The 15,798-nt window shown below is 37.7% G+C and overlaps 1 protein-coding gene across 8 annotated transcripts in view; it reads right to left on the minus strand.

Annotated features, from left to right (window-relative positions):
- Positions 1–15,798, minus strand: part of LOC124607049 (histone deacetylase 6) — a 325,114-nt gene that overhangs the window by 112,043 nt on the left and 197,273 nt on the right. For all 8 annotated transcript variants that reach the window (XM_047139236.1, XM_047139241.1, XM_047139228.1 and 5 more), the window contains 2 exons: positions 1,447–1,528; positions 1,153–1,240 (listed from right to left, as the gene is read on the minus strand). In XM_047139236.1, the coding sequence (XP_046995192.1) occupies positions 1,153–1,240; positions 1,447–1,528 (170 nt within the window). The remainder of the gene's footprint in view (positions 1–1,152; positions 1,241–1,446; positions 1,529–15,798) is intronic.

A 15,798-nucleotide genomic window follows, 5' to 3' on the forward strand; every position in this document is an offset into this window, starting at 1 on the left:
GAAAATGTGCACATCCTGAAAATAGTCAGCCAATAAATAAACAGCATTTTGGTGTTAAAATGTATTTTCTTCAATATTTGAGAGCTATAAGATCCGGTGTACTAAAAACGTTGACAAACTTTCTGGATTTTTTTAAGTTTGATTTTGTTTATAAGACTTCTGCAATGTACAAGCTGAAGATAAGTAGAGAAAGGACTGATCCCTGTGATTGGTCATTCTTTTTCTATTTTCTTTGGGACCTGTTGTCACATCCCATGACAATTTGGTATAGCCGCTTATTTAGCATATTGTTGATTAGGAGAGCAACTGTTTTGCAAGCATAGCTGTAAATACGGTGGACAATCTCTGAATAAATGGCTCTCTGCCGTGAGGCACCCCAGGAATGGCAGAAGTTGGGCACCGTTGCCTCGCATCAAGCCACTCAACTTGTGTCCCTCTGCATTCAGTTGATGTGCCATTCTTCTGGAGCAGCAGGGTCGAGCTGGTGGGATGAGGACACAGGTACACAAGTTTCAGAGTTTCTCAAAGCATAGATCCTTTCAGAAAACTATGCAGTTTAGTGATGGATTTATTAAGAATCCATGCTGAATTGTTAATTAAAGATGATTACATTTACAAATTGTAAAATAATTTCAATCTGGAGCAAAACCCAGATCTAACAATCTTTTATGTCGATGATCTCACTACAAAAAACAATATGAAAAAACAGTATGAAAAAGCATCCTCCTTGAAACTTTGGGCAGTACATAATCCACTCATTCTGGAGTTGTAATTCAATACATTAACACTGTTGGTAAACAGATACATCTTTCTCTCACAATACATTCATTCAAATTCACACTGATTCTCAGTGTTTATTACAATAGTGGCACACTTGAAAAGTTATGGCATGTTTCATAGCTTCCATGATGATATTTCAGCACAGTATTATCTGCAGACTCTCACCACTTATCAAAAGAGAGAGGAGGGGGAAACAAAATTCCAAATTATAATGCAACCCAATATAGTCACAGTACAAAAATATGGTGCATCAAGTTTAAGTAGCTTTTAGCTACAAGAAAACTGAGTTTAAAGGTAAAAAATGTCCATCATTTTTTTAAATTTATTTTCTGGTGTGTCCAATAAAGCAAAAGAAAGAAACAAAAAAGTTACCTTCAATCTCAAGCATCTGTCTAGCAGTCCATATTCTTCATGTTTAAGAAATATGGCAGAAATTCTTTCCGGTTTTTCTGGGTGAGTACTGGAACAAACAAACACGTAAGCCAAATACAAAGTTTTGTGAGATTATAAAAATCAATGTGTCACACCATAAACATTGCTAATAAAAATTACAAGTAATATTTCATGTTAACTATGATTTATTATGTTTGCTACAGATCATATTTACATGAAGCCAGTTACTTTTAGAATTATGATGATGCAAAGAGCATACAAAAAAGTACTTACGGTTCAACAATGTTCTTGTGTTTCATCATCACTTCATCATACACAATACAGACTCGATTTGGTGCAAATGATAAGTTAGTACCTAAGAAAATAAAATTTAAATGTGACTATTTACATCAACTAAACATTTCTCAAAAATCCAACTGAATAATGTACAGGGAAAAAGAAAGTAAAATAATAAACATATAACTTCATCTGCCACCATAGTATGAATGTTTCACTCTGCAGGTGTTTTATGCTATTTTGAAACTCTGTGGTGGATTCAAAAGAGTTACTGGCAGAACTTCAATTGCGACAACACGACATGAGAGCACTGCCCATAAAAGTTATGGTTTCAGGTTCAAGTCTTGGTCCACCACACAGTTTTAATCTACCAATAAGCTTTAAGACAACATATACCTCTCTGCAAAGCGAAAAATCCATTCTGTAAAATATTACATACTTGATCTCATTATTGGGGCATAATTTCAGAATAAACAAAACATATCAATTCAATTTATGTAATTTTACATGCATGTGTATTTTCAACCAAGTATAAAGTTTATACAGTTACAATTATTTTAGTTTACATTATTTCTTATTCACAATAAATTCAAGTTATAAGGGCATTTTTGGATAAACCACTGCTTGACTCGGTTTTTAAAAGTATTCCCTGTCAATATCTTAACTTCATTTGGTAACAAGTTATTAAAAACAGCATCTTTGACATATGAGCTTTTCACTGTTATGGTTAATCTTCTGTTAACCATATGAAAGTCTTTTCTATGCCTTGTTTCATAGTTGTGAATATCCATGTTTTTTTTCATGATCTTAGTGTCTTCTTTCACTAGCATTATAGTTTCTAGTATGTACATGGCAAAGCATTGGCTAAAATCTGAAACTATCAGTCTCCTGAATAAACTTACAGGCTATAAACTGGCTACCAGCTTTTGTAGGACCAATGCTATGGAGGCTCTTGCATACTAGTTCATTCCTCGGTAGACTATGATATCAGACAGAATTTTAGCCATCTGAATGAAGAAGGTACATCTGAAAGTAGTTGTACAGAACTTAAAGAGTATAACATATTAATTATCAGCATATATCACACCCCTGGGTACCATATAAGCTCAGTGTTTTTAGATAAGTTTGATACATTGCTACATAAATTAAAAAGTGAGAAACTGTACAAGAAAGTGGTTATATGTGCTGACTTCAACATAGATGTAAGAACTGATGACAAATTTTCTTCACACTTAAAGAATCTGGAAGCCACAAATGGGCTAAATCTCAATTTTGATCAGTGTACAAGAATTACAGCAACCTCTGCAACATGTATTGACAATATTGTAAGTAGTTATAATTATTATGTAAAAGAAAGGTTTCTTCTAGATTTAGGAGTATCAGACCATAAGCGCTATTTGTATCACTACCAAAGCAAAATTCAGTCTGCACAACAAAAAGATGTAGAAATTTCAGTCAAGAAAATGTGGAAGTATTTTGTAAAAAACTAAGCCAAAGTGGACAGTCAGCAAACACACTTCCACACGTAACAATTTCAACAACTTTTTAACTGAATTCTTGGGTATATTCAATGAGTGCTTCCCTTTTATAACAGTGAGGACCAGATCCCATAAAAGTAGATCATGAGTAACAAAAGGAATTAGTGTGTCTAGTGCTACTAAGAGGAAACTGTATATGGAGGCAAAAGTAAATTGAAGCCCTGAACTGCTTAAGTACGTATGCACATACAAAAAAACATTTGACAAACTAGTTAAACTAGCAAAACATACTGCGAATAATAACTTCATTTCAAATGCAAAAAAACAAATCAAAAGCTGTTTGGTCTGTTATAAGAAGCGAAGTTGGCAGTGAGGCAGAGAGAAAATGCCCTTCTAAAGTAGTGATAAATGGTAGAGCTGTTTCAGAACCCAGTGCCATTTGTGAATCATTCAATGACTTTTTCGTAAACTGTAACAAATTTGGTGACTGTTCACCATCAAAAATAAAGCCCCATATGGCAGACAGTAATTGCCCACCTTTTAAGTTTTCTCATGTTTCTATCTCAGATGTCATCAAAATCATAATGTCCTTAAAAAAATTCAAAATCTGTGGGGTGGGATGAGGTCCCCACTGAAGTAATAAAAATAGTCTGTCACAGTATTGCATATCCACTCTCTTTCATAATCAACCAATCTTTTGATGAGGGATATTTCCAAGAACAATTAAAATATGCAGAAGTTCGGCCAGTACATTAAAAAGGCAAACAAGATGAACTGGGCAACTATAGGCCAATCGGTTACAAATTTTCTCAAAAATATTTGAAAGAGCTACATGTGATCAGATCAAAAATCACAGTTCATCTAACAACATTATCTTATGCAATGAATACGGTTCCAGAAAAGGCCACAGCACAATCCATGGAATAAATGAATTAGTCACAAAAGTCAGCAGATGTCTTGATGATAGAATGTGTGTGTCAGGCATCTTTTGTGACCTGTCCAAAGCCTTCGACAAAGTAAATCATGACCTACTTCTCCAAAAATTGGACACTATGGTTTTCAAGGCAAATCTCTTAGCTGGATGTCATCATACTTGGCAAAGAGAAAACAAAAGGTACTTATTAACATCAATGGCAAGAAATTTCTCTCTGGCTGAAAACACACTCAATTAGGTGTTCCACAAGGTTCAATATTAGGGCCACTACTTTTTCTGTATTATATTAATGATATGCCATGCCAGGTCCAGTCTGATACTATCCTCTATGCAGATGACTCAACAGCTGTAGTCTGTTGTAAAAATGAGGTAAACCTAATTCATCATATTGAACAAACACTTGGGGAAGTGGAGGCATGGGTCAAAAACAATAACTTGACACTAAATTTTACAAAAACAGAAATTGTTCATTTCACCACAAAACAATCTGCACAGTCTATATGAGAAATAAGGTATATGGACAAAAAATTAGAGACTGCAGACTGTGTCAAATTCCTTGGCGTATTAGTCAATAAAAACCTGTTATGGAGTCACCATGTGGACAACATATGAGGGAGGACCCAAAAGAAGCCGGATTGTTGTCATAAAAAATTTATTGATGAACCTTTTTACAAAATTACTTCAGTCACTTTCAAAATACTCTCCATTACATGTGATGCACTTGTCAAGTCTCTTTTTCCCATTGTTGGAAGCATGTTTGGAACTCTTCAAGTTTGATATTGTCCAGTGCCCTTTGCGAAGCTGTTTTTACCGCCTCCACATCGTCATAACGCTCCCCTTTTAGCGTTTTTTTCATTTGTGGAAATAGAAAAAAGTCGCACGGGGCTAGGTCCGGCGAATACAGACCGTGGGGAACGACAGACCACCTCTGAGATGCCAAATAGTGGGTCACTCGTAAGTCCGTGTGTGCTGGAGCGTTGTCGTGATGCAGAAACCAGTCACCTGATCACCAAAGTTCCAGGCGTTTCCTCCTCAAATCCTCTCGCAGACGCCTAAAAACCATCCAAGTAAAAGTGCTGGTTAACATTCTGGGTAGGGGTACAAATTCCCGATGCACAATTCCATGAATATCAAAAGACAATGATCATCGTCTTCACATTTGACCTCATTGCCTTGCTTTTTTTGGTCTGGGAGAGTTGGGAGTCCTCCACTGGCTTGACGCTTGCTTGGTTTCTGGTTCATACCCATAACACCAACTCTCACCCCTGTAATGACTTTGTTCAAGAAGTTTGGATCACGTGCAATCTCTGTTTTCAAGTCCTGACACAAATTTATGTGGATGGTTTTTTGCTCCTGTGTGAGAAGGCATGCAACAAATTTAGCAGCAACACGTCTCATGTGCAAATCCTCACTCAAAATACGCTGGCACAAGCTCCAACTGATTCCTGTCTCTGCTGAAATTTGGTCAATCGTTTGGGGCCAATCCTCGTTGATCTTTTGGCGGACCTTTCAATGTTCTCCTCATTTCGCAATGTTGAAGGGTGTCCAGAACGAGCTTGGTCTTCAACACACATATCACCACGTTTAAAGCGTCCAAACCACTCGAAAACCTGTGTGCGGCTCATAGCGTCCTCCTGGAAAGCTTCCTGAAGCATTTGGTGCGTCTCCATTGCAGTTTTTTTAAGCAGGAAACAAAATTTCACACACACTCTTTGTTCATTTAAAGTTGCCATAATGACTTCACAGAGGTAACCCGCCAACAGTCAGGGAAACATAATACCACACTTGCAGCTCTACACTGACGCCGTCTGCACAGCTGTTTCAAGAAGGTCTCTGCTAACACCATCTAGCATGAGAACCCTGCACTATGTCTACGAGTGGCAGCGCCCTCGGCGTCCGGTTTCTTTTGGGTCTCCCCTCGTATTGGGTCGACTGAATAGCCTTTTATATATTATGAATACCTTGTATAGTATTACTGATTTAGCTGTAAGAAAAACTGTATATAATGCATATTTTGTCTCAGTCATTAGGTATAGTATAATTTTCTGGGGGTCTGAAAAAACAAATTTCCTTAGAGCGTCTACACTACAAAAAAGAATCAGCCGAGCAATGGTGGGAGCAAAACCAAAGCAACATTGTAAACCTTTATTTGTAAAACTAGATCTAATGAGCATTCCTAGCATACACATCTATGAAACTCTCACTTTCATGAAAAGAAACCCACGACTTTTTGAGGGCAACTAGATATAGAACAAGCTACATGTTACCCACCCGCCAATTAATCATATGAAAAAACCCCATACTATATGGATATGAAATTTGTAAATAAAATATGGGCAGGTATGGATGACCCAAATGTAAAAGGTACCAAAAGAGACTTGGAAAAATATCTGAAAGATAAAAGTAGAAGATTTCTTGAATGGTAACAATGCATTATAATTGTAATTAAAATGCCTCTTTGAAGATGTTACACCATATGTATTATTAGTTTACTGTCTATTTTTAGTATTATTATATATAGTGTAATACTGACAAGTCACATATGTCACAATCTTTGATTGTATAAGGCATGTTATGTGATAATAAAAATGGAAATGAAAACTGTAACAATATTGTGTCTAATGAGTAGGGGTTTGCAAGAAGTTCCTGGTTTTACTTTTGCTATTATCCTTAAGGCTCACTTCTGCAATATGAAAACTCTTTTCATATTAGTTTAGCATGCCCCACCCCACGATACTATTCCACAAGACAAGAAAAGGTACACTAACCCAGAATACACAATCCATAGGGTTTCAGAATTAAAATATGGTGATAATCTTCTTAATACATATGGAATAGGTGTCCACCCCCCACCCCCAATACAATCAGCTTGCTGCTTCCGTTAAAGTCCACCATCTATGCATAAACCCTAGAATTTACAATCTGTACAGGCTTTTGGTAGAATTTCATCAATCACAATATTTTGTCTGTCTGGACCACTCAGTTTAAAATTAATAATATTAGTTTTTTCTGTTTACTTCTAGGTTGACTTCTTCAAAGTGAGCTCTTACCTTTTCAATAAATTTATGTATCTCTTTAGCTAGCTGGGCTCACTGTCTGCACAGCAGAGCCCAGATGTATCATCTGCATACATAGTAATCAATTGCTTATTGTCAAGAGAACTTGGGAAATCATTTACATAGCAAATGAATAGGACTAGAGCTAAAATGGAGCCCTGAAGAACACCAAACTGTATATTTCTTATACTTGATCTACTCCTCTCCAATAGTTCTCCATTGGAGTACGTAATCTCCATGCACTGCTGCATACCCTTTACATTTGTTTATAGCAATTCCATGAGTTTTCCAACGACACCAGCCTTTGCAATTTTTGATAAGAGCATGTCATAATGTACTCTACAGAAAAACCCTCGAGAGGTCCAGGAATACATCGACAGCTTGGGATTTTTAATTTATTTTTTTCAAGTACATGATGGACAAATTGTACTGTTGTTGACATGGTACTTTAACCTCTTTGGAAACCATGCTGGAAATCACCTAATATGTCAGCATTGTTGTAATGTTCCAGGATTTGTTTAAATGTCATTTTCTCTTTCAGTCTGCTAAAAGTGAAGATTACAGCAATGGGTCTGTAGTTCTGAACATGCTTCATTTCCCCCTTTTTGCATATTGGTTTAACTACAGCCAGTTTCAACTTGTTAGGAAACACACCATCTTTGAGAATAGAGTTTGTTAAATGAACTAGTGGTTTCCTTAGTTCATGTTTACATTTCTTCAATCGATATGGAGAAATTTCATCTACTCCTGCTGATTATTTTTTCCTGAAACTATCAATAAGCTGCAGAATGTCATAGGTGCTTAATGCGCGTAGTTTACTGCAGTTCTGGTTGTTACTGGACTCTAATGTGTGCTGTATATCCTGTTCCAGAGTCATCATTTTCGACCTTATCTATGACATAATTATCAAAAACATTGGAGGCTAGTAGGAGATCAGAGATATCATCACGTCTGTTGACTGTTTCTTTCTGCTTTTAATCTCATTACTTCTTTGTGGTACATATATCTGTAGTGCTTGTAGAGTTCTTTATGTAACTCTGAGATAGTCAGTCATTGTAAGCTACACACATTACCCATTTTTTCTTCCAGTTTTTTTGTTTTCAAATCTAATGACATAGGTTTTGATTTTAAAGGTTGATTTTTCTGGATACTCACTTTTTTTAATGGGATGGCTCTATTTAATTGCTCAGTCAGAATTTCTGTGAACATGTTCAATTTTTTGTTGACCCCAAATGCAGCAATAACTGATTCCTATGATTCCTGGCTTAAACTATGTCTTCGTGTAGCAATGTTATTTGCAGATAGTATTCTCCCTGTACTTGTACATTTTTAATTTGGCATTATATTTTAGCACTAGTATTTGCCTAAATTATCTGAGAGGTGACCATCTATGACCTCTGTTGAGATGATGTGGTCATAATTTGTGATAACATGATCAACTGAACTACTGTCTGTGTTAGCTGTCCTGGTGGGTACTAGTCCAAGAAGATCTTTAGCCCCATAAGATAGGAAACAATCTGGAAGACATTTGCTTTTCTGACCATCATGTGAAGTGCTGATGTTCAGATCTCCCAGTATGACAAGATTTACACTTCTATAACCTGACATTAATTTACTTAAAACTCCATCAAGTGATTAAAGAAAAGCATCAAAATTTCCACAGACTGACCTATATACACCTACAACATACAAATCAACAGTGAAAAATATGAATTTAAGAATTGCGGTTTCAAAATCATTGTCAACACACAAATTGTTCCCCCATATCCCTTTTTCTGTGGTTGTTATGAACTTACGTTTTACTGAGTAGTTGGCAACACCACCACCTTTATTATGTGGAGTACAGCAGAACGTAGCTAGGCTGTAGCCTTGATGATAATGTGGTCTTCAGTCCTGAGACTGGTTTGATGCAGCTCTCCATGCTACTCTATCCTGTGCAAGCTTCTTCATCTCCCAGTACCTACTGCGCCTACATCCTTCTGAATCTGCTTAGTGTATTCATCTCTCGGTCTCCCCTACGATATTTACCCGCCACGCTGCCCTCCAGTACTAAATTGGTGATCCCTTGATGCCTCAGAACATGTCCTACCAACCGATCCCTTCTTCTAGTCAAGTTGTGCCACAAACTCCTCTTCTCCCCAATTCTATTCAATACCTCCTCATTAGTTATGTGATCTACCCATCTAATCTTCAGCATTCTTCTGTAGCACCACATTTCAAAAGCTTCTATTCTAAACTATTTATCGTCCATGCTTCACTTCCATACATGGCTACACTCCATACAAATACTTTCAGAAACGACTTCCTGACACTTAAATCAATACTCCATGTTAACAAATTTCTCTTCTTCGGAAACACTTTCCTTGCCATTGCCAGTCTACATTTTATATCCTCTCTGCTTCGACCATCATCAGTTATTTTGCTCCCCAAATAGCAAAACTCCTTTACTACTTCAAATGTCTCATTGCCTAATCTAATTCCCTCAGTATCACCAGACTTAATTCGACTACATTATATTATCCTCATTTTGTTTTTGTTGATGTTCATCTTATACCCTCCTTTCAAGACACTGTCCATTCCGCTCAACTGCTCTTCCAAGTCCTTTGCTGTCTCTGACAGAATTACAATGTCATCGGCTAACCTCAAAGTTTTCATTTCTTCTCCATGGATCTGAATACCTACTCTGAACTTTTCTTTTGTTTCCTTTACTGCTTGCTCAATATACAGATTGAATAGCATCAGGGAGAGGGTACAACCCTGTCTCACTCCCTTCCCAACCACTGCTTCCCTTTCATGTCCCTCGACTCTTATAACTGCCATCTGGTTTCTGTACAAATTGTAAATAGCCTTTCGCTCCCTGTATTTCACCCCTACCACCTTCAGAATTTCAAAGAGAGTATTCCAGCCAACATTGTCAAAAGCTTTCTCTAAGTCTACAAATGCTAGAAACGTAGGTTTGCCTTTCCTTAATCTTTCTTCTAAGATAAGTCGTAAACTCAATATTACCTCACGTGTTCCAATATTTCTACAGAATCAAAACTGATCTTCCCCGAGGTCGACTTCTACCAGTTTTTCCATTGTCTGTAAAGAATTCGCGTTATTATTTTGCAGCTGTGACTTATTAAACTGATAGTTCGGTAATTTTCACATCTACCAACACCTGCTTTAGTCTGAGGGTATTTCGCCTGTCTCATACATCTCGCTCACCAGATGGTAGAGTTTTGTCAGGACTGGCTCTCCCAAGGCCGTCAGTAGTTCTAATGTAATGTTGTCTACCCCAGGGGCCTTGTTTCGACTCAGGTCTTTCAGTGCTCTATCAAATACTTCACGCAGTATCATATCTCCCATTTCATCTTCATCTACCTCCTCTTCCATTTCCATAATATTGTCCTCAAGAACCTCGCCCCTGTATAGACCCTTTATATACTCCTTCCAACTTTCTGCTTTCCCTTCTTTGCTTAGAACTGGGTTTCCATCTGAGCTCTTGATATTCATGCAAGTGGTTCTCTTTTCTCCAATGGTGTCTCTAATTTTCCTGTAGGCAGTATCTATCTTACTACTAGTGAGATAAGCCTCTACATTCTTACATTTGTGCTCTAGCCATCGTTACTTAGCCATTTTGCACTTCCTGTCGATCTCATTTTTGAGACGTTTGAATTCCTTTTTGCCTGCTTCACTTACTGCATTTTTGTGTTTTCTCTTTTCATCAATTAAATTCAGTATCTCTTCTGTTACCCAGGGATTTCTACTAGCCCTCGTCTTTTTACCTACTTGATCCTCTGCTGCCTTCACTATTTCATTCCTCAAAGCTAACCATTCTTCTTCTACTGTATTTCTTTCCCCCATTCCTGTCAATTGTCCCCTTATGTTCTCTCTGAAACTCTGTACAACCTCTGGTTTAGTCAGTTTATCCAGGTCCCATCTCTTTAAATTCCCACCTTTTTGCAGTTTCTTCAGTTTTAATCTACAGTTCATAACCAATAGATTGTGGTCAGAATCCACATCTGCCCCTAGAAATGTCTTACAATTTAAAATCTGGTTCCTAAATCTCTGTCTGACCATTATATAATCTATCTGATACCTTCTAGTATTTCCAGGGTTCTTCTATGTATACAACCTTCTTTCATGATTCTTGAACCACGTGTTAGCTATGATTAAGTTATGCTCTGTGCAAAATTCTACCAGGCAGCTTCCTCTTTCATTTCTTAGCCCCAATCCATATTCACCTACTACTATGTTTCCTTCTCTTCCTTTTCCTACTGTCGAATCCCAGTCACCCATGACTATTAAATTTTCGTCTCCCTTCACTACCTGAATAATTTCTTTTAACTCATCACACATTTCATCAATTTCTTCATCATCTGCAGAGCTAGTTGGCATATAAACTTGTACTACTGTAGTAGCCATGGGCTTCGTGTCTATCTTGGCCACAATAATGCGTTCACTATGCTGTTTGTAGTAGCTTACCCGCATTCCTATTTTCCTATTCATTATTAAACCTACTCTGCATTACCCCAATTTGATTTTGTATTTATAACCCTGTACTCACCTGACCAAAAGTCTTGTTCCTCCTGCCACCGAACTTCACTAATTCCCACTGTATCTAACTTTAACCCATCCATTTCCCTTTTAAAATTTTCTAACCTACCTGCCCGATTAAGGGATCTGACATTCCACACTCCGATCCGTAGAATTTCTCCTGATAACGACGTCCTCCTGAGTAGCCCCACCTAGAGATCCGAATGGGGGACTAGTTTACCTCCGGAATATTTTACCCAAGAGGATGCCATCATCATTTAATCATACAGTAAAGCTGCATGCCCTCGGGAAAATATGGCTGTAGTTTCCCCTTGCTTTCAGCCGTTCGCAGTACCACAACAGCAAGGCCGTTTTGGTTAGTGTTACAGGGCCAAATCAGTCAATCAACCAGACTGTTGCACCTGCAACTACTGAAAAGGCTGCTGCCTCTCTTCAGGAACCACATGTTTGTCTGGCCTCTCAACAGATACCCCTCCGTTGTGGTTGCACCTACGGTACGGCTGTCTGTATTGGTTCGGTGGGGGGGGGGGGGGGGGGGGGGGGGGGGGGGGGTTTGTAGCCTTCTAATTTGCCATTACACTGTTTTCTGGTGTTCTGTAACTATTACTACATGTGGAGATAGTTCTGTCATATGTGATTCCAAAGCATTCATTTTGTTCCCTAAGCCATGTACATTATAATGCAAGCATGACATGTGGACTGAAGTCTGTTTGAGGCACATATGAAAAACATACACTTGCATCTGTTGTTGTATACGTGGAAAGTTTTACTGTCCTGAAAAACACTACTCTTGTCCTGCCGATGTATAGTTTCACTGACCTGGCATTTTGTGATTGATTCTCCCAATGAAAAATTCCAATAATTTTATTGAGAAAGTAAAGAAGCCAGAACTTTGTCGCCAATATCACAGACTTTGCACAACAGTACTAACAAAGGACTCAAAGGAAACTATTGGTTCAAAGTTCTGTAATTATATTATGAAGTTCGTCCCATTCTGACTCACAATCAATTATTTTGTATATAGTGGTGAGGAGGAGGAACTACCATGGAGCAAGGTTCAAATCTTGGAACATACTCTGAGCTTACGCTGTTGAGATTATGTCGTAATAAATGGTGTATGTAAATAAAAGGGCAACCCCTTAAGATTTTACAAGCACAAAGAAAGAATAATATATATTTGTCACAAATTATTATACTGTTTTTCAAAATATTTGACTTTAAAATGTATACATTTTTGCATGTGTTTGATCCAATACCAAAAACATACGTTTTTCCCCTGCTCTTATCTAAGTACCACAAAAGCGTGGTTTTGGAAAGATTAAAGCTTCCTGATGTGATGAAGTTCTTTGTCCACTCATTTTTTGAAATAGGGGAACAAAATGCATTGCACAATGGAACAGGTAATTTCAGTCAATGATACATTAATTCTATGTTCTTTTAAATCACAAACTCAATGTTTTGATGTGTCATGTTATCACTGACAATATATCACAAAGTACACTGCACATTTTCATTCATTTTTCCTAATTTCATTGATGAGTTGTGGCAAACAAATTGTTGCATAGCATTCAGCATCGACTGTTCTTTGAATCCACTAAAGCAATGTGTCCGGTGTACTCAAAGGAACAAGAGACCATTATCTTATAAGTGCTTTCCGAACAATCCACTTTTGTTAGTTTTAGTCCGTCTTAGAACAGCTGAGTTGTTGCTGCAGCTACTTTCATGCTCATGCTCATATGACAATATCTAATGTACATCTCCTTTTATGAAGTTGTGTGCAGGTTCTGCATCTCATAGGTCAAATTTTTTGAACATTTTGAGCTTCGTTAACATTGTGAGGAATCCTTTAGGAACACATCTGTTTTTTTTATAGCTAAGTGTTCATGTAAAAAAGAATATACTGCAGATTTTGATACACTTAAGAATGCCTTTTATCTTAAGATGAGTCACAGGCTGAGCTTCATCAATTACGTCACTCACAGCATAAAGATTTTTGGAACTACAACCAGTTTTGGTTAACCACCAAGAAGCTGGAGACAGAAGCATAACCATGACAAAATTCTATTTAAAAAGCATAAACAGACTTTTCTGATGTTGAATAAACTGATTTGAGATGCGTTTAGGCCTGTACTAAAATTGTAGAAACTCTTCCAACGAAAAAAAATTATGTTAAATTTCCATTTTTTCACAGTACTATTGCTTCGTGCACTCACTGTGAACAAATTATTCGCCCAAATTTTGGGCTGCCATTGTTTTAAGGATAACAATAGACAAATTTTACAATAGTACAAATGACATCTAAACAGTGCCACAAAATGATCATCTGCAAAATCATACAAGATAACCCTCAAAAATCAACATTGATCATTGTCCTGGATGTTTACTGAATGGTATCTGATATGGTTTGACATGAAAGGTCAAACAATATGATTTAGGTACAGTGTTCATTTTACTTTTCATTTCTCTTCATCTCCAATCTGGCTTTATTTCCCAACATGCCACTTCTATCATAAATTCTGAATTTAAGTTTGTGCAACGCTTAGCAATACATTATCTTTCACTTATTTTTGGATATATAATGGTTCTCTACTAAAGAAAGATGTTTAAGCTTCATGCAAATTGACAATGCAAAACACAAAACTCCAACATGAAACTTGAAATGGAACCTGGAAATCACAAAGACAGCACTATTTAGACAGGCCGACAGATTTATTAGTGGGCTTACAAGGGACAACAATGAGGTCATTGATCCCTTCTTGATCTAATAATAAGAGCTCACAGAATTCCACGAAGAATAAAGTGTGAGCTAGCAATTTGACCTTTTGTAGCATCATTTGAGGCACAGAACCAGAAGAGTGAAGAGAGGGTGGGGATGTAAAAAAGTACAGTGAGATAGGGTAGATGTGCTTACCAGAAGCAAATTTCCCCTATGGTTAGTGCTGTGGTGGTTAGTTGGTCAATTTCTGCATCTGACCAGCAGTCCTCCTGACACCATAGAACACAGGCTCATTTCTAGCATCAAAGAAGGGTAAAAAGAGGTGAAGAGACCACAGTGAGAAACTTCAAATTCTTGGTAAATATAAGTCACAGTCAAATGCAAATGAGGCAAATGGGTAAAAAGTGAGTAAACTTTATTATTTCACAAGCATTTGCTGTGATTGTTAATACATTTGTACCACTACAAGACGTGATGGACAATGCCTTAATGAAAAAATGTTTGCGCTTGCCTACAGAACCTTGTTTGTACCCAGGCGTGCACCTCTTCGTTTGAAGCAAATCGACGGCCATGACTGACTTTCTTCAGGGTTTCAAAAATATGTGAATCACATGGGGAGAGATTGGGACAGTATGGAAGGTGTGTAAGGGCTTCCCAGCAAAACTTCTGCAGCACACTTGAAACGACCTTTGCAACAAAATGTCAGCCCATGTGTTGCCAGGTTATTTCAACTACACTGCAGACTGTTTGCCAAGAAGCCCTTACACATCTCCCATATGATCCCGATCTCTCGCTATGTGATTTCCATATTTTTGGAGCCCTGAAGGAAGACGTTTGTTGGCTATCAATTTGCTTCAGACGAAGAGGTGCACACATGGATGCAATCAAGTTTCTGTAGGCATCCACAAAAAATTTTCCACGAAGGCACTGAAATTATTGTCTCACAGTGGGATAAATGCATCAACAATTATGGCAATTACTTTTGAAATAATAAACAATTTACTTACTTTTTCCCCCACCAGTCTCATTTTCATTTGCAGTATACCAATTCCTTGAATAACACATAAAACCAATTCTGCCACTATCGACAGAGGCAATGAGTCCTTAACCATCTGTGTTCACAACAAAGCAGCAAAGGTGGGACACTGCAACATGATATGGGACATTGACATAGACACCAGAACAATGGGGTGGGTCCTCTCACCTGAGGATATGTCTACGAGTCTGCCAGGTGCGTCTAGTATGGAGCCAGCAAAGGCTAGGGGCAAAGGGAAGATCACTATTAGGTTGTGGATGCTTTCAGTGTTCTACGGGCCATGGTGTGCCGTTTCATATTGTGAGGCTCCAAAAGTTGAAGAGACAGTGTTGACCGCAAGTCTGGACCCATTGATTCACATCTTGGTACCTCGCTCTGATAACCAATACCGTATTTATTCGAATCTAAGCCGCACTTTTCTCCTGGTTTTTGCTATCCAAAAACCCACCTGTGGCTTAGAATCGAGTGCAAAGTAAGTGGAAGTTCTGAAAATGTTGGTAGGTGCCAGCACAACTAACTTCTGCCGTCGAATATATGTAGCGCTACACATGCATGCTTTGCTGGCATAAAGATAAATACTGGTGCCAAAA

The sequence above is a fragment of the Schistocerca americana genome, chromosome 1, assembly GCF_021461395.2.
Source record: "Schistocerca americana isolate TAMUIC-IGC-003095 chromosome 1, iqSchAmer2.1, whole genome shotgun sequence".
Lineage (NCBI taxonomy): Eukaryota > Metazoa > Arthropoda > Insecta > Orthoptera > Acrididae > Schistocerca > Schistocerca americana.